General features: G+C 41.6%; 1 protein-coding gene across 1 annotated transcript in view; it reads right to left on the bottom strand.

The window, feature by feature from the left end:
- ETV5 (ETS variant transcription factor 5) overlaps positions 1-24,775 on the bottom strand; it is a 60,397-nt gene that overhangs the window by 1,237 nt on the left and 34,385 nt on the right. The window contains exons 8-12 of the mRNA XM_039241722.1: positions 16,799-17,058; positions 14,638-14,697; positions 9,215-9,283; positions 8,882-9,051; positions 4,427-4,528 (exon numbers count right to left, since the gene is read on the bottom strand). Coding sequence (XP_039097653.1) covers positions 4,427-4,528; positions 8,882-9,051; positions 9,215-9,283; positions 14,638-14,697; positions 16,799-17,058 — 661 coding nt within the window. The remainder of the gene's footprint in view (positions 1-4,426; positions 4,529-8,881; positions 9,052-9,214; positions 9,284-14,637; positions 14,698-16,798; positions 17,059-24,775) is intronic.

Below are 24,775 nucleotides of genomic sequence, written 5' to 3'. Positions count from 1 at the left end.
CGGCAGTTGAAAAAGAAGATATCTGAATTTTAAATGCTTATTGGTTATTTTGTTTTACTTATTTGGTAGGCTCTTTTATTTTAAATTTTAAAATGTTTTTCAATTTACTTTTTAGAGAGAGAGAGAGAATCCCAGTGCAGAGCCTGGTGTGGGGCTGGATTCCACGGAACCTGTGAGATCATGACCTGAGCCAAAATCCAGAGTTAGACGCTTATCTGACTGAGCTACCCAGGCACCCCAAGGCTTTTCTCTTTCTAAGTTTTTAAAGTTTATTTATTTTGAGAGAGAGGGAGAGTGAAAATGTGTGAGCTGGGGAGGGACAGAGAGAGAATCCCAAGCAGGCTTCAAACTGTCAGTGCAGGGCCCACCATGGGGCTCTAAATCAGGAACCATAGATCAAGACATGAGCCAAGACTAAGAGTTGGATGCTTAAATGACTGAGCCACCCACGCTCCCCTAGATAGGCTCTTTTAGAGGGAAATTCTCACTGTGTTATGATCATTACCTAGGAAGAAAGTTATGCTGAGGCTGGTGCTTAGTGTTACAAGGGAGATTAAAAGTGAAATGCATTAAGTCAGACCAGGTTTTCAGTTACTTCCAAGGTTCACAGTCTTCACAGTACAACTTGGTTATTGTGAAGGGCTAGGAATTTGATCAGAGAGCTTATGTGGGAATTTAAATTTGTTCTAAAGCCAAATAGAATTACTTTTTAGCTTACCTGTGGTTTTAAATTATGCATTCCATGGTTGTGCTACATTGAAGAACTGTTAACTACCTTTTAATAAATTTTATGTATGATAATATTATTTGAACCAAAAGGCCTTGATTCAAAGGCCTCATGATGTAGTTTGATGAGCCATTTAGGTCAATGGGATCACCTGTTCTCTGCTGATTGTTTAGCATCAGTACAAGAAGACACATAACACTCAAAATCAAACCTGATAATGCGCTTCTTGGGCAATGCAAAGGGGCAAGGGAAGGCAGCTAAAATTACTGATAAAATAAACATTTTAGGCTTAACAATTCGAAAGATTAAGTTTAACTCTGCCCTTCAGTCATTCTGTTGTGATTGTAAACTCCTTTAAAATTTTTTAAAAAAAATGTTTATTTATTTAAGCATCTGACTCTTGATTTTGGCTCAGGTGATGATCTCATGGTTGTGAGACTGGGTCCTGTGTTGAGCCACACATTGCACTCAATGCTGAGCATGGAACTTGTCTAAGATTCTCTTTCCCTTTCTGCCCCTACCCCAGTCACATTGTCTCTCTTTCTCACTAAAATAAGTGAAATTAAAAAACAGAATTATCCTAATAAGGCCTGAAAGCTTATGTTATGGTGATACTTCTAATCATCAGAACATGGCTGTATGCACCAATGTTCTTTGGAACTTAAAACACCAGGAATTAGGGGCTATGCATGAAACTGGACAGTTAGCATCTTCACCAAAGCCAGACTTAAGGGTGGCAGACGTACCCAATTAATCATCCGTATTTAGATTTTTTAAGCCACACATTTACACTAAATCTTGGATTCCTTCCCTCGAAAGCCAGTACATGTATGTAGAAGGGTGAGGCAGGAGGGCATAGTGGAAACAACATGAGATCAGGGCCCAGGAGTTGATGGCTTCCCATCCTGGTTCAGTGACTAATGAGTCTTAACCTCTGTGAACCTCAATTTTCCCTTTCAAAAATTGAGGGTATGGGACTACAGCTTTTAAAAATTTTCTCCCCACATGGGCATGCTATCGTTCATCTTTAATTAGTTCTCATTTATTCATGGGTCATGTGATCAATAACAAAAATCCCTAACACTGACTGGATAGCGCATTATTATCTCTGGAACATTTTCCCATAAATTACCCTGTGAAACTGCTGCAGCGTTTTTTTTATCTCCATTTTTATTGGGAATAGAGGCTTTGGGAGGTTAATACAAAGCATACAACTAATAAATGGGAGTGTTAGGGTCTGAACACATCCAAGTTCATTCCTGTGCCTTCCTTTACTCTTTGTCTGCTTTATTCTAAGATATGAAGTTCTCTTCTACTTCCTTAAAAAACAAAGACCTAGTCATAGAGACAACTAGTTCAAGTTCCAGACTGAATCTGGAGTTGGGAGCAGCAAAGGAACAATAGCTCTTCTTCCTGAATTTAGGATTCCACCTAATAGTATTAACATTAAAGCTGGGGCAGGGGTCGGGGGGAAGTATGTGTGTGTAAAGTTTGGGGGAAAATGGAAAGTGATTGCTAATGCGTTTAGGGCTTCTTTATGGGGTGATAAAATGTTCTAAAATTGATTGTGGTGATGGTTGCACAACTGTGAATATATTAAAAACCACTGAATTGCACACTTTACAAAAAGGGGAAGTAGAATAAAGTGATTGCCCATTCTAGAGTATTCATCAACTCTGTACCAAGCACTGAAGTGAAACCCTCCACCCTGCCCCAAGGGAGCACTCCTGTGGCAGATATTGACAAGTAATGAGTAATTTACAATAAAGAGAGAAGGACTATGATAGAGATACGTGTTAGTATCACTGGTACTACTGGAAGCAGCAAAGGGGACTCAACCCAAGGACTTCAGATTCTTGGAGTGATAAGAATCACTGGCTGGCCAGGTAATGAACGGACTAGGAATGTTCTAATTCTTAAACAGAATGATAGTTGAATGTGGGTTTTTTTTCCTTCATTTTTTAAATATGCTTGATGACTTACATGCATGTGATGTATATTCTTTGGTAAACAAACACAACATTAACTAGAAGAAGATGGCTGTGCAAGTGACAGAGGTCAAGTGCAGGTGAGGAAACAGATATTAGGTGATGGTGCCCAGACTGGGAATAGCCTTATTGTCTGTATGAAGTTATTAAAAGGGCCATAAAACTTTACTTTTATCTTTACCTTACTTCTTTATCCAGAAAACCATGAAAAGCTGTTTAGTATTTGTTAAGGTGGTGAGAGGAATATGGGGTCGCATTACCACCTGCCCATGAGAAAGATAAACCTGGCTTCAACACAGACAGGTTCTCAACAACAACAGCCAAATGCTTCTGCCAAGTGCATCTTACCAGCTACCGCCAGACTACCGCAATGTGTAAATGTTAGAGTCTGGGTAACAGCACAGCATAAAATATGGTGGCTAAGAAAGATGAACCAATGATTTGCCATTGCCATCTTCTGCCTACGCACAGGATTTTCAGACTGTGGTCCTCTCACCACCCACCCCAATAAGGACTTTGTACTGGCTTCCTCAAAACACACTTCATGCTTTATTCTGCAAACAACCTGCTACCAGATGATTCTGCTGCCACTTTATAAACCTTGGGTTTTTAACTTGAGTTCCAGTTTCTACAGGTTCAGAAAGAGAAATAGGATTTCCTTACTCCTCTAGCACTATTGAGAATATTAAACCTGAGCCGCTCTGGAAAACAATGTGGAGGTTCCTCAAAAAATTAACAATAGAACTCCCCTATGACCCAGCAATAGCACTGCTAGGAATTTACCCAAGGGATACAGGAGTGCTGATGCATAGGGGCACATGGACCCCAATGTTCATAGCAGTGCTTTCAACAATAGCCAAATTATGGAAAGAGCCTTTATCCATCAACTGGTGAATGGATAAAGATGTGGTTTACATATCCAATGGAATACTACTTGGCAATAAGAAAGAATGAAATCATGCCATTTGTAGCAACGTGGATGGAACTAGAGGGTGTTATGCTGAGTGAAATAAGTCAGTCAGAAAAAGACAAATATATGTTTTCACTTACATGTGGATCTGGAAAAATTTAACAGAAGACTGTGGGGAAGGGGAAGGGGAAGGGGAAAAATAGTTACAAACAGAGAGGGAGGGAGGCAAACCACAAGAGACTCTTAAATATAGAAAACAAACTGAGGTTGGATGGGGGAGAGGGGAAAATGGGTGATGGGCATTGAGGAGGGCACTTGTTGGGATGAGCACTGAGTGTTGTGTGTAAGCCAATTTGACAATAACTTATATTAAAAAAGAATATTAAACCAAGATAGTTCGAGATCTAGGTGTTTTGACAATTGAAGGCTTCAACTCAGCTCTTATGGGAGTTGAGATCTTCAAGTTGATCCCCTCATGTATTATGGATGTAACACTTGGCCTAAGTTTCTGGACATTTTGGTAATCAGAGGCAGTTTAAATAAAGCAGAGGAGGCTAATTTTCCTATAGTGTGTTCCACATATAACCTCTGGTTTCTGTGTACCCAAGAGCATTAATAGTGCTCTTTTTATCTCATTTGACTCTTATCTTAAGTTTGTTTTTCCAAGAGTTTTTCCTACCACAGAATCACTTACAAGGCTAACATTTCTCCCAGCCATTATAAACAGTCTTATTACGGAAGCCCTTGACATCTTCTTTGAAAGTGGTCAGAGTGGTCTAGGTGCCTCTCATCATTGCTCACCTTCTGCATGATGCCCTTTTCATAGTAATAGCGTAGAGAACGGCTGAGCTTGTCATAGTTCATGGCTGGCCGGTTCTTCTGGATGCCCCAACGCCGAGCAACCTTAAGAGATAGGAAAACAGAGAGCAATGGAAACTCATTCCCTGGGCCTGGTGGTTTTCTCCCAATCCCAGGAGAGCCAGTTCTATAATCTGACTGCTATGGTCAATGATCCATTTCCCTGACCTGGAAGCAAAATCACTTAATTCCATCAGGACCAGACATTCAACAAAGGTGATGATTCAGTCACAACCGCTAAGAGGTGAGATCTAGAGGTGGAAGAATCCTAGCACTTTAAGATTGCAGAGGGCTTGGCTAATGTCCCAGAGGAAGCAGACTCTCTACTGTTTCTCCACATATGAATTATTGACCAATACCCATAGACCATTAACATGCTGCCATTAAGTGCTATGGTTTCTGTAGCAGTCAATAAGGAATAATTACAGTGGTCATTCTTGAAACATTAGAAACACACTAGTGAGTTGCTAATGGGCCAGCAGAGCAAAAGTTCAATTCTAATAAGATTGGCGAGGGGCTGGGAGCTGTTTACTTACTGCAGCTCATGGAGTAAGGGGGAACCGGATCATTCCAGCCCACTGCCATCCAATCCTCTGCTCCCAGCAGACTTACAGAATGGACATTAAGACATGCAGTGCCATTATCCACTTAATGAAAAATTAACAGGGCTTCCCAAACAGTTCTGAAGTGCATTATACCCTACCCAGGCCACCTGAGGTGCAGTGATGGGGAGATGTAACAGGAGCTTTGGGTGAAGAAGCCTTATAGCAAGAAAACTTCCTAGTAGAGTTTCCCAATCGTCAGGACAGCCAAGCAACTTCTGTTCTCAAGTATCTCTACACCCAAATCCCACTTGTAAGGCTGACTGTCCAAGTAGGAGAAGAATAACTCTAGAAATGTGAGTCTCCTCAGAGGTCTTTAAGTGTATGTAAACCAGGGATTCATGTTTTGAAAATTTGAGGTCGCTTTTGGAAACTTAAAACAACAACAACACAACGACAAAATAACTGTATTCCTTTGATGTTTAAAAAACCAGATGTTACACACGGAATGGGAAGTACAAAGACTGCAAACGGGTAAGTGGATCATAAAAAAAGCACTTCACTTAAAGCATTTCCTTAAAGTATTTGGGCAGAATGAAAGCAACATCTTCTGAAATCAGGATTCTAAACTGACCTTTAAAAAATACCAGAAATGATCTGATAAGCAAGGAAGAATGCATCTGTCCTAATTACATTAGAATAATTCAATAGCCATGATTCCTCTCTGCCTTGCAACAGACCGTGTAAAAGTTAACTTTCCATTCATTTGCCTTGCACCCCCATGGCACACATGATGTCCCTGGCTCTCCTTCCTCCACACTGCACCCATTCAACTCCATCTTTGAGATAACGAAAAAGGCACAGTTAACCAAAAATTCACCCCTTGGTTAGAGAAGATAAACATTTTAAACCAGCAGAAATAGTGGTAAAAGGGAAACCTGCTAAATTAATACCTGTTCAAAAGCAATGACAGCATAAAGCGGTCCTTGAAGTACTGTGAGCCCTCCAGTGATGCAGGGGGCCTTAAAGAAGCCCAGCCTCAATGTCTTAACTATAGTCAGTGGTGGAAACCAATTCTTGAATATTCTCCAACTTCAGCCTCGATCTCTCCTTGCTGTTACTTGTATACGCGATAGCTTACTGGAGAGAGGCTGTGCATATGCACTGACTTTGAAGCAGCTCTGGTAGCCATAGTTACTGACTCATCCTCTGGGGCCAGGGCCCTGTGATTCAACAGCCCTCCCCAGGGCTACTCCTTCCACAGGAAGGCATGATGCGGCACAACTGCAAGCTGCTAGAAATGAGGGCTGCCCCATTCTGGGGGTGGAGGGGAACAGGCAATAGCTTGTCAGCAGCTCTTTCTTTCATTTTTCCATTCATTACTTTGATAACATGCCTCTTGAGGATGGAGGCTGAAAGAGTTAAAAAAACTCACATTTCTTTTCCTCCCTTTTCAAGAGAGAGCAAGCCACAGCACAGGGAGCAATTCTTTCTAGCAGCCCATCCTTTTAAACCTCCCCATGGCATCAGTTATCTGCCACATGTTCAACAAACAACCCTACCCCCCAAAATATTCATTAATGCAGATTCACAGTTAAAATGGCTCCAGATTAAAGCCGAGTCAGTCATAATTGAGAGGGTGCTAAGCTGGATGACTATCAAAAGACATTTGATTAGGGGGCCTGCCAAAACGCAGTTCTAAAACCACAATTTCCATGCACAGTGTAATGGATATTATGGATAATTACCCAGAGTGCACTACTCAGCCACACAGCTGCCTACAATTACGTCCCAAACAGCTTCCTCCTCCGCTTCACCCTTCAAGCTCCCCCCATGACAACGTCTTACAGCTTTTTCGAGGAGTTGGTATCTTCCTGACTTTAACAAAGAGTAGGGACAGCAAAGTTATACAACCAGTAGGTTAACTCAACCGACACTGCAGGCTGCATGTCCTGAGACCAAAGTGCATACGCGGAACAGAATTGGTCCTAGAACATCAGAGAATGGAACATTCAGAGTTCAGGGAATGCTGGGGGATTTCAGGGTGGGGTGGAAGGAAGTACTTCCTGAAGAAACAAAGTTGTCTGGTCAGCAGAGGGAGGCTCAAGGCCACCGCAGGCCTCTGGTGTGACTTGGCTACTTGGCATTTATGAGCATTTGGGATTAATATTACTTTCTCTATTAAGTATAAAAGCAGCGGCCCCTTACCATCTGTTCATCACTGTCTTTACCACGGGTAGGAGAGCAGAAGATTCAATAACAGCTTTACAAAGGGTCGTAACCAGGTTTACCTGCAGTTGCACAGCCTGTGCTGAGGCCTGAGGCAGTGGCAATAAAGTAATAAAAGCTCCTGTTTGTGAAATGAGATAAATCAATAAGGGCTGCCCACATGACAGATTTGCTTTCAAAAAGCCTCAGTGGGTCTAGGCAACATGCTTTCCTCAAGCGTCATATAAACCAGGCCGTGTTCTCAGCAAAAAGAATGTGGAGTGGGGGGCTCGCCGGTCGGACTCCATTTCTACATGACAGCCCAGAAGAAACCTTGGAAAAACCCAGTCGTACCAAACTCTGGCTTTGAAGGGAGGCTGAGTCTTAACAGAAACTGTTTATGATAGATGTTGACACGTTTCCGTTTTCACCAATGATACAAGACAGGGAACACCGTACAGCTTCTTTTAGAACTGCCTTTAATGAAGCCTTCCTTACCCTCCCATCAGTCAGGATTCTTTATAAATTTCCAATCCACATCCCTTTTCTCATCTTAACTTTCAGATCATTCTCTTCCTCTAAACCAAGTGCCAAGTGGTTGCTTCCTGCTGTTAACCCCCAGACCAACTTATCCCCCTGGTGTGGTGAGGTGAGCCTTGGAGCTAATCAGAACAACATCTAAAACTGTAGTTCTTGCTCAAATGCCTTCCCAGAGGACTGTTCCCCATTTCAATCAAATCCAACCCAAAGATACCTTTTGCTCCACTGGTTTAGTATATAATGCATAGGTATATGCTATCAAAAGAAGCCTATGTTAAGATCTCCAGGGCAGGGTCTCCCCCCTACCCCATTTATGATCTCTTTAGATTTTAAATCAAACAGAAATTTAAAATCAAGGTTTTGGAATATGCCAAACTGAAACCATGATTTAATTCACTTTGTTATGTGATATTCAGGAAAGGGACGCTGTGTATTTTCTCCATCGAAGAAATGGTACTGGGGCTGTCTGTAGGCCTATCAGTCAGTAGTTCTGGGCAGAGGACAGTAATAATGTTTCCTTTTCTATTAAAGTAATGAAGTTTTGGGGTCACCTCTCAACTATTGCGATGCCATGTGATACACTTAAAAAAAAAAAACTAAGCTCCTAAGATCAACCCATTTCTGATCACTTTATTTCTCTAGGTCAGAGCTATCTGAAATATGCAGTGGGGCAGTTGCATCTTATGTTACCAAAATGTCATACAATATGTTCGTGTAGCCTCAAATATAGCCTGCGCCAGAAGAGGACCGACACCAAAACAAGCTGGTATCACAGAAACGACACTTGAGAAAGACTCTCCAAGATGGAAAACAGACGCTATCTGAATGCAAGTCTTGGTGGCCTCACTCTCCAGATTATGCAGACACTTAACTAATACTTTTTGTGTTTTCTACAGTGGAGAATGCTGCCTGTCCCCAAATTGTAAATTGTCCTATCGACAGGAAGAGAACCACCAAGCCCACTGGCCAGGTCAGAATGTGAATGAGAAGGAAGAGCATATTTCACAGTGAAAAGCCTCAATGGAGAACTAAACAAGAACACACATCATCACCATCACCATCATCATCAGTCGATCAAATATCATCCAAGTCCAAGACCGCTGCTTACCTCCTCAGGTTCAATCAGCTTGAACTCCATGCCACGGCCCGTCCAGGCAATGAAGTGGGCATTGGCTGGGTCATCAAGCAGGGTAACCAGGAACTGCCAGAGCTGAAGGGAACCTCGCCTCTGGTAAGGGGGCCCCTCCCGATACATGGTGGGCTCTTGTTTGACTTTGCCTATTTGGGACAAGGATACACACGCAATACTTTAGTCTTAAGTTTCTCAGGTTTCTTAGGCATGAAGGAATTGTTAATGCCAGCTTGGTGTTAACAACACTGACCGAAGCACTCTGACATCTCCAATACGCTGGCTTAGTGACAAACTGGGGAGGCTGCTTACCTTCCAGTCTCTCAGGAACCACGCAAGTGTCATCAAAGTACAACCGGGGATCTTTTTCATATGAAAAACCTGGAGGAAAATTTAAAAAGAAAAACCATGTTGCTTAACAAATTCCATCTGTATTCTACTAAAACTCTAGATTTAAGGACTAAAATGGGATCCTACTATTTCAGGTCTGAAGCCCTATTAATTGCCATATGTATGCCACTCTGAATTTGGGGGGCTTCAAAAGGACTTATGTTTGTGTTCTGATGCCTTAGTCAGAGAGGCATCGATTCCTGCTATTCGAGCTAAGACTGCAGAGAAGCGCTGAGTCACCAGTAAGTTCCTTCACATCTTATTATGAGGTCTGTGTGGGTCATTGTTGCTGTGGCTAAGCTTTTATATCTGAAAAGACATCTCATCTATTTCAACTGGCCTAGCTGGGAGGATCTGGTTGATCTGTACGTAGTCTTGCCATTTTCCTTCTAGCAAATATTAATTTCAACCTTTCTTATGAATCGTCTAGGCTGTCACTGTACCTCATTCAATTATAAAGGAGCTTGGAGGGTAGACAACGTTGCCAAAATGAGTAAAGACATGGCCTGGGGAGGTCTGTGACCAGCAGTAAGTTTAAAAGCAAGTTGGAGGTATGATCACCTGACATAATGGAAGAAATCTGAAGGGACTTTCTAGCAATAAAACTTGTTGGTTGTATAGACAACAAAACAGAGGTCAAAAAAGGGGAACTGATGGGTTGAACAAACGTAAATGGAAATGAAAGGAAGGTAGGGCAAAAACCGAAAGGGGTCAAGGAGAAGGAAGGATGGCCAGCATTCTCCGTTCAGAAACCCTTTATATGCACTCAGTGCCGACCACCATGTCATGTCACCAGGTGCCCTAAGAAGATCAGTGTTCAACTCAAAGCCAGTTGATAGACAGGCTTGATGGGGATCACATCCCTCCCTGTGGCCTAGCCTGTGTCCAACGTGTGAGTAGCCAGCCCACTGTTCTGTACCAGCACACTCCTCGGGAGAGAGCCCCAGCAGCTCCTGTGTGCTAAACCACGTGCCCTGTTCTATCCATCTGGCTGCGCGGTACAGGGTGTGTGTCGGGTATGCTGTGGGGAGAGGCCAGCGGAGCTGCTCTGCGGTGAAGAACCAGCATTAGATGCTGAGAGGGATCTGCTAGAACTTGAAAACCCCATGGGTAAGGACGTCACGAAATAATCTGCTGTTCTCTCTTCACAATCAGCCAAGATCAAGTTCTTGGCAGGGCCAGCACCATTTTTAAGAGGCCTGGGACGGGAAAGCACTGCCCAGCGCGGAGGAAACTGAGATTATTTTGAGGTTCGTTATTATTCTCAGCCCCAAGCACTACTTCCGTTTGTTTAACAACATCAAAGGAGGCATGTTTTATTGGCATTTATTTATTATTTAATCCAATAAATATTTATGGCAGGCACTGTGTTAGAAGGGGACAGAGAACGAGAAGAAGACATGGAGTTTGTATCCCGACTGGTGGAGAAAAAGTGAGACCTGGGGTAGTGTGGAGCATTAAGGAATGTGGGCCCTGGAGCCAGACTGATGGACCTGGGTTAGCTGCATGACCTCTCTGGGCTCCAGTTTCCTTATCTGCAGACAGGGGAAGACAGTAGCTCCTATAGTGCTGTGTGAGAATACAATGAGTTAATATATATTCTGTTACACTGATCTGTTTTATCTTCATACCAGGATGCCAAGAGCAGCTCCTGACACATAAATGTACCATAAATGATAGCTTAAAAAAATTAAGGTAGTAATTGTACATTGTGATAAGTACTATTAAGAAATTAATTGGATAACGTGAGAGCTTTCTTTTATATTCTCTGTCGTGGATTCCGAATTCCTTGAGGACAAGGACCATGTCTTGAATATCTTAGTACCCTCATGTCATCTCATACATAAGTGCTCAACAAATTTGAATAAGTATGAAAAACCCATTAAAAAAGATTTAAAAACACAATTCTAACTTTTTTGAGAGTGAGAAAGAGCGCACACATGCTTGTGAGACTGGGAAAGGGGCAGAGGGAGAGGGGAGCATATTAAGCACGCTTGATACTCAGCCCTCCATGCAGGGCTCGATCCCACGGACCTGGGATCATGACCTGAACCAAAATCAAGAGTCGGACATTCAACCAACGGAGCCACCCAGGCGCCCCTACAATGTTAACTTTTAAGTCAGGGATTCAGTGACTCCTATGTTATATTTATTTTCCAATCTGGTATAAGGAAACTCACTTTATAACAAACTGTTATACTTTATATTATCAACAAGAATCACATAACCCTTCATGTTTCTTTTATCTTTTTCTTTCTATGGCCTTGGCTGCCAGGAAGCTATACACTTCCTGACTTTCTACATGGATTTTAACACTCCAGTGATGTTCTAATGGCCTTTATTGTCATTATGAATAAACTCCTTCAACATTTACACATCTGTCAAACTTGCCATATTATTTTTGGTGCTGTTCTCCTTCTAGGTAAGGATAATACATTCACAGCAAACAGGGGGGGAAAAAAGTACATCTAGATGAAATCCTAGGTTTGGCTTTCAAACAAATCAGATGAAGGCCTGCCGGTGACTGTCGTTTTGGTATCTCTGTGGTCACTAGTCCCTGCCACATGAGGTTCTCTAAAACATCTGCAAGATGCTCTTGGTTTAAGTGAAATTTAAGTCAGTTAAATTTGCACCAGCAGTTACATCAGTTGTGGCCACAACCACCCAACCACTCCCCTGAAGGTGGCAGGAAGGAAAGACCTGTGTGAAGGGCCCAGTGGAAATGAAAGATTCACGCACTCTGCAGAGATTCTAGGTGAACGCTAAGGCGGGGCGGCTATCTTAGTAATCACAGATGCCAATCAGAAACACTTGTTTCACTAACTGGCACCTGTGGTCAAATCTATATAAATAAGAAGGAGAAAAAAAACCCATGTCATGGTAATTTAGAGCTATGAAGAATGCAGGTCTTTTTGCAAGTAGCTTCCCCTGTGTGTGTGGGGTCAGGGTAAGGAATGGGAAAGAGGAGGAGGAAACACACAAACTCGCCAGATATTCTGTGTGTAGTAAGCAGCCCAAAGCTTTACTAAAAATATTTCCTTTAAGAGCATGCTCCTTCCTAAATGTTGTAATTATGCAAAATGTTTTCCTCCCTCTCTTCCCCCACTCCCTCCCAGTTTGCCTGCTGCAGACATCAATTGCTGCCGCAGAAACATTTGGGAACCTGGAAGAGAGCCCCGCACAGCTGTGCCGGTCGCAGTCAGAGGTCCAGTAGACAGCCCATCCTTCCCAGGGCTGGACACGCTATCAGAATATTCTTGGGCACCCAGGGCAACCACTGGGTCTCCTCTCTCACTAGGCCACTGGGAAGCAGCGTACAAATATGAGCAGATGCTTCCTAGTGCTGTCTTACTGGCTCTTCAAGTTGCCTCAAAACCTCTAGAGAACAGTGGTTGTCAACCTTGGATACACATTGGAATCACCTGGGGAACGTTAAAAACTACTAAGCCCTCCCCACCCCCCGGGAAGTTCTGAGTTCCTTGTTCTGGGTGAAGCCTGGACACCAAAAGTTTTTTTTTTTTTTTTTTTTGTAATTAAATAGTATTTATGAGGTTGCCCAACTGGAGTAAATCTAGGAGATTTATTTTCAGCTTTTTTTTTTTTTAATTTTTTATTTATTTATTTTTTACAAATAGTTTATTGTCAAATTAGTTTCCACATAACACTCAGTGCTCATCCCCATAAGTGTCCTCCTCTATGCCCATCCCCCCCTCCCCCCCACATCCATCAGTCCTCAGTTTTTGTCAGCATTCAACAGTCTCTCATGGTTTGCCTCTCTCCCTTTCCCCCACCATTTCCCCCCTTCTTCTCCCCCTTGTTCCTCCGTCAAGTTCCTCCTAATCCTCCTATACGTGCAAACATATATTTGTCCTTCTCTGCCTGACTTATTTCGCTCAGCATAACACCCTCAAGGTCCATCCATGTTGCTACACATGGCCAGATTTCATTGTTTCTCATTGCCATGTAGTATTCCATGGTATAGATAAACCACATCTTCTTGATCCATTCATCTGTTGATGGACACTTAGGCTCTTTCCATGTCTTAGCTATTGTGGAGAGTGCTGCTATGAACATTGGGGTACATGTGCTCCTATGCCTCAGCATTTCTGTATCCCTTGGGTAAATTCCTAGCAGTGCTATTGCTGGGTCATAGGGGAGTTCTATTGTTAGTTTCCTGAGGAACCTCCACACTGTTTTCCAGAGGGGCTGTACCAGTTTACATTCCCACCAACAGTGTAGGAGGGTGCCCGTTTCTCCACATCCTCGCCAGCATCTAGAGTTCTCTGATTTGCTCATTTTAGCCACTCTGACTGGTGTGAGGTGGTATCTCAGTGTGGTTTTGATTTGTATTTCCCTGATGAGGAGGGATGCTGAGCATCGTTTCACGTGTCTGTTGGCCATCTGGATGCTGGACACCAAAAGTTTTAAAAGGTCCCTAGCTGAGGGGCATCTGGGTGGCTTAGTCAGTTAAGCGTTCAACTTTGGCTCAGGTCACGATCCTGTAGCTCGTGAGTTTGGGCTCTGTGCTGAGCACATTGGGCTCTGTGCTGACAGCGCAGAGCCTGGAGCTTATTTTGGATTCTGTGTCTCCCTTGCTCTCTGCCCCTCCCCCACTCGCACTCTGTATCTCTTTCTCAAAAATAAACAAACATTAAAAAAAATGTTTTAAAGCTCCCTAGCTGACTTTAACATGCAGCCAAAGCTGCAACTCATGACACTATACTAGTCCTCAAACTTGAGCGCTCATCAGGACCACCTGGAGGGCCTGTCACAACACAAAGTCCTGGTCCCCAGCCCTGAAGCCTCTGATTCTGTAGTGTGGGGTGGGTCCTGAGAATCCACATTTCTAACAAATCCCAGGTGAAGCTCATGCCATGGGTGTGGGGAATCACACTGCTCTACATACTTAAAGAGAGAGATATATGAAAAAAAAACCAAGACAAAATTCTGGGGAAAATATTCTAAGAAAAAACCCCCTTCCCTATTTAACTGTCCAGAGAAGTCCTAAACCTACCATCATCTCAAGTTGTGACATAGTTCCCCAGTTCCAATTTAGGCCAATAACACTGTATACAGCCATATAAAACCTTGAACGGAAATGTGGAAACCGGATTGGTTTACTTTTCCTTCATGTTATTCCATCAACTCTTAAAAGTTAAAGTCATCCCTACTGAAGCTGATGGTAGCACTCACTGTGTTCAGGAGTGTGCCTCAAAATAAAGATTACCATCAATTAGCTCTCATTTTCAAGACTTAAGAAAGGCTTAACCTCTGATCTCAAATCTTAGCCTAGAAACTGAGCATGTTAAGCTTCCTTGAATATTATTTTAAAAACCATTACTTGCCTTCATGGTTGCTGGAGAAATAACCCCCTCTGATATAGGACGACTGGCAGTTAGGCACTTCTGGAAGAGAAACAAACATATACTTTGTCAATAGTTTCTGCAGATGAATTAGCATATGGTTTGAACTGCAGCTCGCCAGTAAAGCCCCCTAAAGCTTCCCCTACCCCAAGGTCATGTCTTTCTGGTCCTGTCTGAGGAAGGAGGTAAGCAACATGGGGAACACTACCACCCACCCTTTGAAAGAAGGACTCTTGACTCCCAATCAAGGGAACAAGGAGGGAAAAAATGATGCTTTGCTCTCATAACATTTTAGAAATTCGCTAACACCAAATCTGGTGATGGAGTTAATGGTAGAGAAAGAAACTCGTTTTCAAAAGGCCAAGCTTGGCCTTTTGTTTCTACTGACTCAGGAGCTTTGGGGTTTGGAGAGGGAGGAGGGGTGCTTTAGATCTTTCCCAATTTGCTCCCCGTTACAGCTGATGGTCACAACCAATTCTACTCTAATGGGTGAGGCTGCTTTTTAGGCCAAAGAGATGAGGGGATTTAAGGTTAGGCAGCAAGGACAAGAGATGGCAGGAGGGAGGAGATTGCTGTTTGCAAGTACATTTCCCCATGTGGGAACTGGTAGAATGAAACCCATGCTCAACTCTTCTTCAAGCATCACATTCTCAAAGTGTCTACGAAGGGGAAAGCTGGTGAGTTGAGATGTGCCCAGTTGGGACACACAAATTACAGATATGGTGACATCTGCTAAATGTCTTGCATTCAGGGAGTGGTCTGGGGTAAAAAACTCATCAGTACAGATTAAAATGTCAATCCCAAAGGAAAAATGTTGCTGGTCATCCTTGCTCCTGAGAAAAATACATCAAAGCCTTCAGAAGGAAAGCCAGTAGGAATTTCATAAGCTATCAATACCTATACACTTGGTAATTTTTTTTTTTATCATAAAGCAACAGATGTCTGCCTTCTGTCTACCTCCCCAAGCTTTCCCATAACCCATTTCTGCCTGGATTAAGCAATCTACATATTATCTCCCAGAAGGCCAAGAGCAAATTCTATATCCTATTCCATTTGCAAAAGCCATTCAAATACATACTGCCACTCCCTTCCCAGGAGTCTTCAAGAAAAACACCCATGGAAAAGGCTGAAAACCCACTCACCACCCTCAAATTCCCTCAGCACCAACTGCAAGAGTGAAAAAATTTAAGTAACTTCTGAAGAGGAGGAAACAGTTTCTAAATGTGTGGACTGTATAATCCCAACCCTCCTTTCCCCTAATGATCTCATTAAATGTGCCTGGCCTACAAAGTATGTAGTTAGTGAAAATGTGTGGGGTGGCAGGGGGAAAGCCCCCAGTACAGCTTCAACTTTGTGATATGCTTCCATTTCTAGACAAGAGGTCTCATAACCAGACAATAGGTGCCCTAAGTGCCCTAACATGTTACCTCTCCCCATGTATACCAGCAGCCTCTGAAAGCCACCAGGAACTTTCCCAGATGAAAGCATTGCAACAGGGCAGTGAATCCCATGAAGCAATCAACAAGATGGCCTTTCCATGGTGCGTCCAGCACTCCGTACAGCTATGAGATCCCAGGTGTGTTCTCAGAGTACCATTCATTCCAAGAACACAAAGAATCCCATCCTATGTGTGGACCCTCTTCCTTATGCTCACACTGGGGGTTTATGAGCCTACTGTATTCAAAAAGAAAGCCAGGAAGCTAGGGGCAGGACTAAAATGCAGAAATGGTATTTCCTCTGTCCAGTGAGCCTAAGATAATAGGTCTTTTTTTTTTTTTTTTTTACAAATAGTTTATTGTCAAATTAGTTTCCACATAACACTCAGTGCTCATCCCCACAAGTGTCCTCCTCCATGAGATAATAGGTCTTAAAGAGGGAATTGCAAAGACTGGAGCTTCAGGCTTGGACTCGGAGGTGTGCTCCCCACCACTTTTCAATATCTCCTGAACCTCCTACCATTCGATGGCTTTTCTGTTTTGTTTTGTATTTGGTTATGTATCAACAAGTCTGCTTCACTAGATCCTAAGTTCTTGGAGGGTCATTTTTATAAAACTATGCCATAAAGCCCTGCATACAGAAGGCAATACCGACCAGACAGGTAAATGAGAGAATGAAGAAAGGAGTGGCATGATTTTATGCTAACCTGAATCAACGCAGTAATCCCGGGGCTCCTGCTTGATGCCCATTGGTGACTGGAACCCATGTGCTGGGGGACCTGGCATGCCTGGGACCCCATGTTCATAGAGTGGATCGTGGTATTCTTGTTTGAATCCCTGAGGGGGCGGGGGAGCTGCAGGGACAATAGGTTCGGACATTTGCCGGTGGTAATTAGGGCGATTATCTCCAGGAACTCCTGACTGAGGAGGGAAGGGGTGGCAAGGTTCAGACAGTTGTCTCTGAAATCTGTAAGAAGAAAGTAGTTATAGTTTTAACTAAGAACATGATAAATACCTACATGATTTAGCATTGGGAATTAGAAGTTCAGATACCCTCTTCCCAAAATTATATGGCATACTTCAGACCTCTTGAGTAAGGGAGTGGCAAAAAAGAATCAAAGCAATGACATGGTAGCCTCTCAACTCCCATGCATGTTTATTTCATGCATAGTCTATCTGTACAGTTGGGCCAGGTTATGTACCTAACTATATCAGGTTATGTACCTAACTATATCAGACCACTTATTTGCAAATAGTATTAACATATAATATGTTTACTAGTTCATTCATTCTTTCACCTGTAGATAGAATTCAATTTTAAAGACCAAAGCAAATTCACCCTTAGAAAACGTAATTTAAAAATCCCAGCCATAATAGCAGTCAAAAACATAAAATCTCAGGAATAATCAGGAAATGTATAAGCCATATAAGAATAAAAACCTTAAAACCGAGGGCACCTGGGTGGTTCAGTCTGTTAAGCATCCAACTTTGGCTCAGGTCATGATCTCATAGTTTGTGAGTTTGAGCCCTGCTTCAGATTTTCTGCCCCTCCCCTGCATGTGCTCTCTCTCTCTCAGAAATAAATAATAAAAACCTTTAAAATAAAAAAACCCTTAAAGCTATTTTTGGAGGAAGAGAAAGAAAATTTAATTAAAGAGAAAATATTTAGGATTTTGAAGCTACTGGTTCGTTGAAAATTATTGTGTAAAAGCAACGCCTTCCCAAAATCAACTTGACAAAATGATTCTAAACTTTATTTAAAAAGTTAAATTGTTGAAAAGAAATAATGATCTATTAGACATTCACAAATTTTGTAACATCGCAATAATTGAGACAGTAATACAAGGAATGAAAGATAGGCATATCAAAGGAATTGAATGCGAAGTCATAAAATGTCAAGTGTATTCTAAAATTTACTACTTGCTAAAGTTTTAGCATTTCAAATTAATGGTGGAAAAGTTAGATCCCTGTTTTATACCATATGTCAAAATCAATTTCATATGGATTCAAGATTTCAATGTGAAACCTTAATGATGGAGTAAATATATATGAAAACATATATCTTGGAATGAGGGAAAACCTTTCTACACATCACAGCAACAGCAGAAATCATCAAGATAAATATGGATATTCCTCAGTGTATAAATTTCTACAGTTCGAAAAACAGCAGAAGCAAAATCAAAAGAAAACCAAAGAAAACATCTGTTAACTGTCAGAAAACAACAGAAACAAAACCAAAAAGAAAACAAGCTGGGGAAAAATCTCTAATGGACACAGTGCTGTTAATTTTGTTGACAGAAGCAGCCTTTAAAAATCAGTAAAGAATGAATCTCCTGGTACAGAAAAATGGGTTAAGAATATAAATAAGAAAATCACTATGAAAGAAATACTAATGATCATAAACAAGCAAAAAGTTCAAGTTCATTAGTAATTGAAAAAGTACTAAGGAAGAACAGGTTTGCTCTGGTCACTTGGAGGATGAACAGGCAGTTAATAAATCTGTGCCTGGCACAAAAAAGCACTGAAGTCAAAGATACAATGAGATATAGTTACAAGGATGGGCACCAATGCAAGCATCTAACAAGGGAACGGACTCAGTACATTGTGATATGATTACTTAGTTGAAAGCACCAAATATGACGTAATATGTAAACATGTAAGAATCTGGAAAGGTATTTATGATATATTGTGAAAAAGTACAAAGAACATCAAATTTATACAAAGATAAAAAGTATGGTGTGATATAAAATCCTGGAAAGATCTGTACCTAAATGTGAATACTGCTTATCTTTGGTTGATTATGATTTCAGGTGATTTTTTTTTTTTGCTCATCTACAGTTTTATAAATATGCATTATTATTTTATAACAAGACAGACCAATAAAACTCTTTTGTTATTAATTGGGTATCATTAATATCCCTTAGCTGTCAGAGGGATGCCTTGGTGGCTCATAGGTTAAGTGTCCGACTTCAGCTGAGGTCATGATCTCATGGTTTGTGGGTTCAAGCTCTGTGTCAGGCTCTGTGCTTACAGTGCAGAGCCCACTTTGGATTCTGTGTCTCCCTCTCTCTCTGCCCCACCTGTGCTCTGTCTCGCTCTCAAAAATAAATAAATATTTTTAAAAATCATAAAATTATTTAAAAAATATCCTGTAGCTGTCAGAAAAATCTGAAAGTGTGCCAACTGGTCTTTCTCTGTTGGAAAGTCAGTGCAGTAAAAGGGAAAGTGATAGAGGACAAATTTTCCTGGCTTCAGTTTCCTCCTCTGTAACAAGGGGGTGTATTATCCACCAAAATGCTACTGCAATGATGAAAAAAAAAATCATGTCCACAGAGCCTGTCTTCTGCCACAGCCATATGCATTGACACACTCGCATAGACTTCAGGAGGGCCGGTGTAGAAGTCAGAGATGGTAACCCTCGAGGCGAGGTGTCAGTCCATGAAATATGTATAAGGCACTCATCCATGTGCATAAGGAAAATAATTTGTGAATATATGCCCTCAGGTAGAAAGCAGGAGCTGAGATTCAGGGAAAAATAAAACACTGAGAACTAATTTCACTGGTGTTTTTAAAAATCGACACTAGAATCCTGTAATGTTAAGATCTTCCTCTAAATTTAGCTTGAATCTTATTAATAGTTTCTGTAAAATCATTTAAATTTGATTTGAATCAATCTGTGGCAACAGGTGGCTAACAGATTTCTAGAACATCAAGATTTGAAATCCTCAGCTGAAGAGATGAGGATGCAGATAAAACACTGTTTAGATCAGGGCTTAGCATGACACTCACTCTGTGTGAGTCTTTACTACCTTACCAAAAGCAGCATCATAAGAACATCTCACAACATGAAGACCACCAAACAATTTTACATATACTTATCCTTTCATCCCAGACATCAAAGGCAGCAGGCTCTGTCTGGCCAGTATATGAAACAAGTTTTACAAACTACATAAGGTTTGGCGTGGTGCTAACTGCATTACAGTGCAACTTCATCAGGAATGTGGATTTTCAAGGTTGCTGTTATTTAAGGAAACCCTTCCATGGTCTTTGAAGAAGTGTAAATTTGAAACCCGGGTTTAGGCTTGACATTTAGAACACAGGCATCAGCAGCACACTGCAAACCTGAAATTTTTGAAGCAAATTCTGAAGAAGTGGGCACAAAAGAAAGATGAAGATATTCTCAGGGCCTTATTTTTATGAAGTACCAAACGTAATACTAGCAGGAAGGAATAGTAACAGGGACCCCCATCTTGCACATTCTCTCCTCTCTGCCACCATCTTCGCACCTTCAAAGGTGACCTCCACAAATCATTTCCTCTGATGGCGCCGGGAGGGCACAGAACTGCTCAGTTCTGTAACCAGAGCCTCTGCAGCTGGCCCAACAAGCCCTTCCCTTCCTGTTGGTGCCTATCTTCTCACCTTCCAGAATGAAACTCTAGAGTCGGCCTGGTGTGGTCCCTTCAGGAAAAGGTACTTCCACATGGGTACCAGCCAGTAGCCCGTCCCCCCCCCCAGGCCGCATTTTAATGGTGCATGGTGCTTAAGGGCCTGCGAGCTGCAGAACAGTCTATAATTGGGATGATGCAGCCCGGGTTTGTCTTGAGGGAGTGGCAGTGCCAAAGGGGACCTTAAGGGTAGGTCATGGAACTAACGTATTTGGAGAAAGATTCTCTCAGAGCTTGCTGTTGATGATGGCTTTTATTTGCAGAAATTAGTAAAGTAATTCCGTTCTTGTCCTTAAAATACATTCTGTGAACTTTACTCACTGACCTTCATTTGAACCCCTACCCCTTTCCGCAATCCTTTTGAAGTATCTAAGAATGTGTTGTATATATAATACAGCTATGACAGATGCCTCTTGTTTACTGAGGCAGGCAATCATTTTCAATGGAGAGGCAGCTTGGTTCTTAACAAACCTCTTCTCCTGCTCGCCCCCCTCTCCCCTTCCTCCCCAACCCATCATCCCAAGAGAACTCCTCAGGCCGTGGAGAACTCACAGTTGGTGAGCAAAAGGAGATTTCGGACTATCGAGTGAGCTTAAATTCAATAGGTTACGGATTAAGGCTTTTTCAGTGCCAGTTTATTTAAAGAACCAGTTATTTATTTATTTGTCAGATTTATATAGCGCCTTTCCTCCCAAGAGCTCACCCACGCTACCAACATTTGGTTTACGTTATGAAAACCGTTAGATGCTTTTTCTGCATTTCCTTTTCGGTTTCTGCTGCCAACACACTGAGTAAACACAATGCTTAGAGGAAGAAAGGAGGAGAGCGTGGATTTGATGAAGGCTACACAGTGGCTATGGGTGCCACTGGATTCAGGGGCCAGCTGGGAGAGGATATGTAAAATCGCCAACAGACCGACACCACGTACTTAACATTTCCCTTTGGGCTAAGAGAAGATGCAACAGGAAAACAGCATAGCTGGGGAAGAGGCTGTGGCTGTGAAGGCAGAAGATCCTGGGCTGAAATTCAATCTTTACCACTTATTGGCTGTGTGACCTTGGGTGAGTTATGTAACCGCCCTGAGCCTCATTTTCCTTGTCAATAAAGTAAGGAAGACCAGGATACCTCTCCAAAGGTCTGCTGTGAAGATTATATACGCCAAAGCATGAAACAGCCCCTGGCACACTGTAAGTTCTCAATATACACTACCTTCAAACACCACCATCAACTGCCCCATCTCCTTCCCCACCACCCAATAAGCTAAATTCAGAAGCTGTACAAATGTGAGGGGGAGATCTGAAGGAATTGGGAGAAAACTGTCACACACACACATATCAGAGTCTACTAGTTACCTACCCAATATCCATTCTCCTTCTCAGAATGAAAGTGCTGATTTTCATTCACATTTATTTCACACTAATGTTTATTTCCTGCCATAAACCAAGAGCCAGGCACTGTTGCAAAACAAATCTCAAACATTCCCTAAAAGCACAGCACAGAACTCTGCAAAAGCTCTCAGGGCTCTGTGAGGTCTGTCAGCACTGCGTGCATGCAAACTGGTCCATCTAAACTGTTATAAAACACTGATAGATGAGGAACAAAATATGTCCTTTAAAGGCCTGGATGTTTGTCTGTGTTCCCAACATCAAACATCCAAGAAAGAAGGTGATGGAAATACAAGATGTCCCCAGAGTATCAGCTGCTGAAAGTATTAGTTTTATATGTACAATACTAATAAGTCTGATGGTGAAAAGATTAGAGATAAAGGCAGTTTTACACCTTAAAAACCTAACATCAACTGATGTAGCAACAGAAGTTCCTCAGCTATGGTATGTGTATCATTTTAGGAAGATTCCTTTAATAGCCTTCTTTATGGAATATAGAAGCAATTTTTAAAAAGTGAAAGTGTCATAGAAGCTAGCATTTACCGAGTGCCTTCTCTGTGCCAGTATGATTTCATTTAATCTACCCAATGTTTCTATGTGGGAAGTATCTCCTGTTCTTCCATTTTCACATGAAGAAACCCAGGCTTACACAATTTAAGGGCCTGCCTGAGGTCATAGGGATACAAAGCAGCAGAGCTCCTGGGATTCAATCCCAGACCTAACTCCAGAGCCTATACTGTTCCATCACTGCTTTTAAATACTCTCTCGATGGTATTTAAATAAAAATCAGAGTCCAGACAGCTAGGAAACTCCCATATGTTTGGAAATTAAGAAATATATTTTTAAAGAACTACAGGATTGAGAGAGAAAAAATAGAAAACACTTAGAACTGAGCTTTTAAATTAAATCAGAATTAATTTAAATCAGAACTTGTGGGATGCAGCTCAAGCAGGACTTGGGTAGGGAAATCAAATAATTAGTTATTCAAATCAGGACATTTTGGGGGAGTAAAAAGGAAAGGTATGAGCAGTGACTTCCAGATAAGGCATAAACTGTAAGTGACCTGGGAAAAACTGAATATATGGTCACTCCAGCCTTAGAAGAAGCTTTATTTGGTTACGTGTTTATATTATAAGGAGAAAAAGTTAAAACATTAATGAGTGAATCATCCAACCAAAGCAGTTAGATAAAGAAAAACAACAAACTGAAAGAAAGTAGAAATAATAAAATTATTTTAATAAGAGCAAAGAGACATCAATGAAATAGAAAACATCTAATAGGATGAGCAAAACTGAAGTTGATTTGTTGAAAAGACAAATGATATTGTCTGCCAAGGACTAACTAGAGATTTTACGGCAATTAATTTTAAAACTCACACCAAATGGAAAATTTCCCAGGAAAAGTAATTTATTAAATTCACTCAACTAAATAGAAATTCAGAGCAGGACTAGAAAAGTGAAGATGTTTAACCAGTAATTAAAAACCTTCCCACAAAGATGGGGCGCCTGGGTGGCTTAGTCGGTTAAGCGTCCGACTTTCGCTTAGGTCATGATCTCGCGGTTCGTGGGTTCGAGCCCCGCATCGGGCTCTGTGCTGACTGCCAGCTCAGAGCCTGGAGCCTGTTTCAGTCTNCCCCGCATCGGGCTCTGTGCTGACTGCCAGCTCAGAGCCTGGAGCCTGTTTCAGTCTGTGACTCCCTCTCTCTCTGACCCTCCCCTGCTCACGCTGTCTCTCTCTCTCTCTCTTTCTCCTAGAAATAAATAAAAAATATTAAAAAAAAAAAAAAAAAACCTTCCCACAAAGAAAATACAAGGCCCAAATGGTTTACTGATAAATTCTTTCAAAAATTCAAGGAATAAAGAATTTCAATTTCACACGCGATATTCTAGTATACATAAAAAGGAGGACACCCTCTACTCATCTGATGAGAATTACTTTAATGCTAAAACCCAGCAAGGATAATACAAGAAAGGAAAATTATACATTATCCTCAATCATAGATAGCGATGCAGAAGTGCTAAATACAGAGGCACCTGGGTGGCTCAGTAGGTTGAGCTTCCGACCTCAGCTGAGGTCATGATCTCATAGTGCACGAGTTCAAGCCCCGTGTTGGGCTCTGTGCTGACAGCTAAGAGCCTGGAACCTGTTTTGGATTCTGTGTCTCCCTCTCTCTCTGCCCTTCCCCTACCTGTATTCTTTCTCTCTCAAAAATAAATAAAACATTAAAAAAATTTAAGAAGTCCTAAATACATCTTGGAATACAAAGTCCAGCAATGTAAAAAAGGTAACACATAACCAGTAAGTTGGGTTTATCATACAAATACAATGCTGGCTGCATATAAACCAATGTATCTCACCATGTTAAGAAAAGGAAGGAGAAAATTCATTTGGTCATGTCAATAGAAGCAGAAAACAATGTCTGATCAATTTCAATACCCATTTATATTAAAAACTGAGTAATCTAGAAGTTTCCTTTAGCTTGACAAAAGGTAACAAAAAAAATACTATAGTAAACATGTTGAAATGCTAAAAACAAGCCCTCTTAAGACTCAGAACTATAAACACCCCACACTGTAACCATCAGAAACACATTTTTCAGCCTGTCATAGAAGGTTCCATTAAGCATCTCCAAGACTCCGTTTCAGATCCCAAAGTGAATGTGTGCTGCCATACATAACATGCTATTAACAGCAGTGTGTGGAGAGGAGATGCGTCAGACACATTCACTTCATTCCAGGCCAGGCTACAAACATGACTCACAGTCAAGTTCCTCCCTCTCTGAAAACTACAAAATCTAAAGGACAAAAATGAATGGCAATTTGTTGGGGATGGACTTTAAGAGAGGAAGTACAAA

Source organism: Hyaena hyaena, unplaced genomic scaffold, assembly GCF_003009895.1.
Source record: "Hyaena hyaena isolate Hyena2069 unplaced genomic scaffold, ASM300989v1 scaffold_199, whole genome shotgun sequence".
Taxonomy (NCBI): Eukaryota; Metazoa; Chordata; class Mammalia; order Carnivora; family Hyaenidae; genus Hyaena; species Hyaena hyaena.
This window is presented reverse-complemented; position numbering and strand designations above follow the sequence as displayed.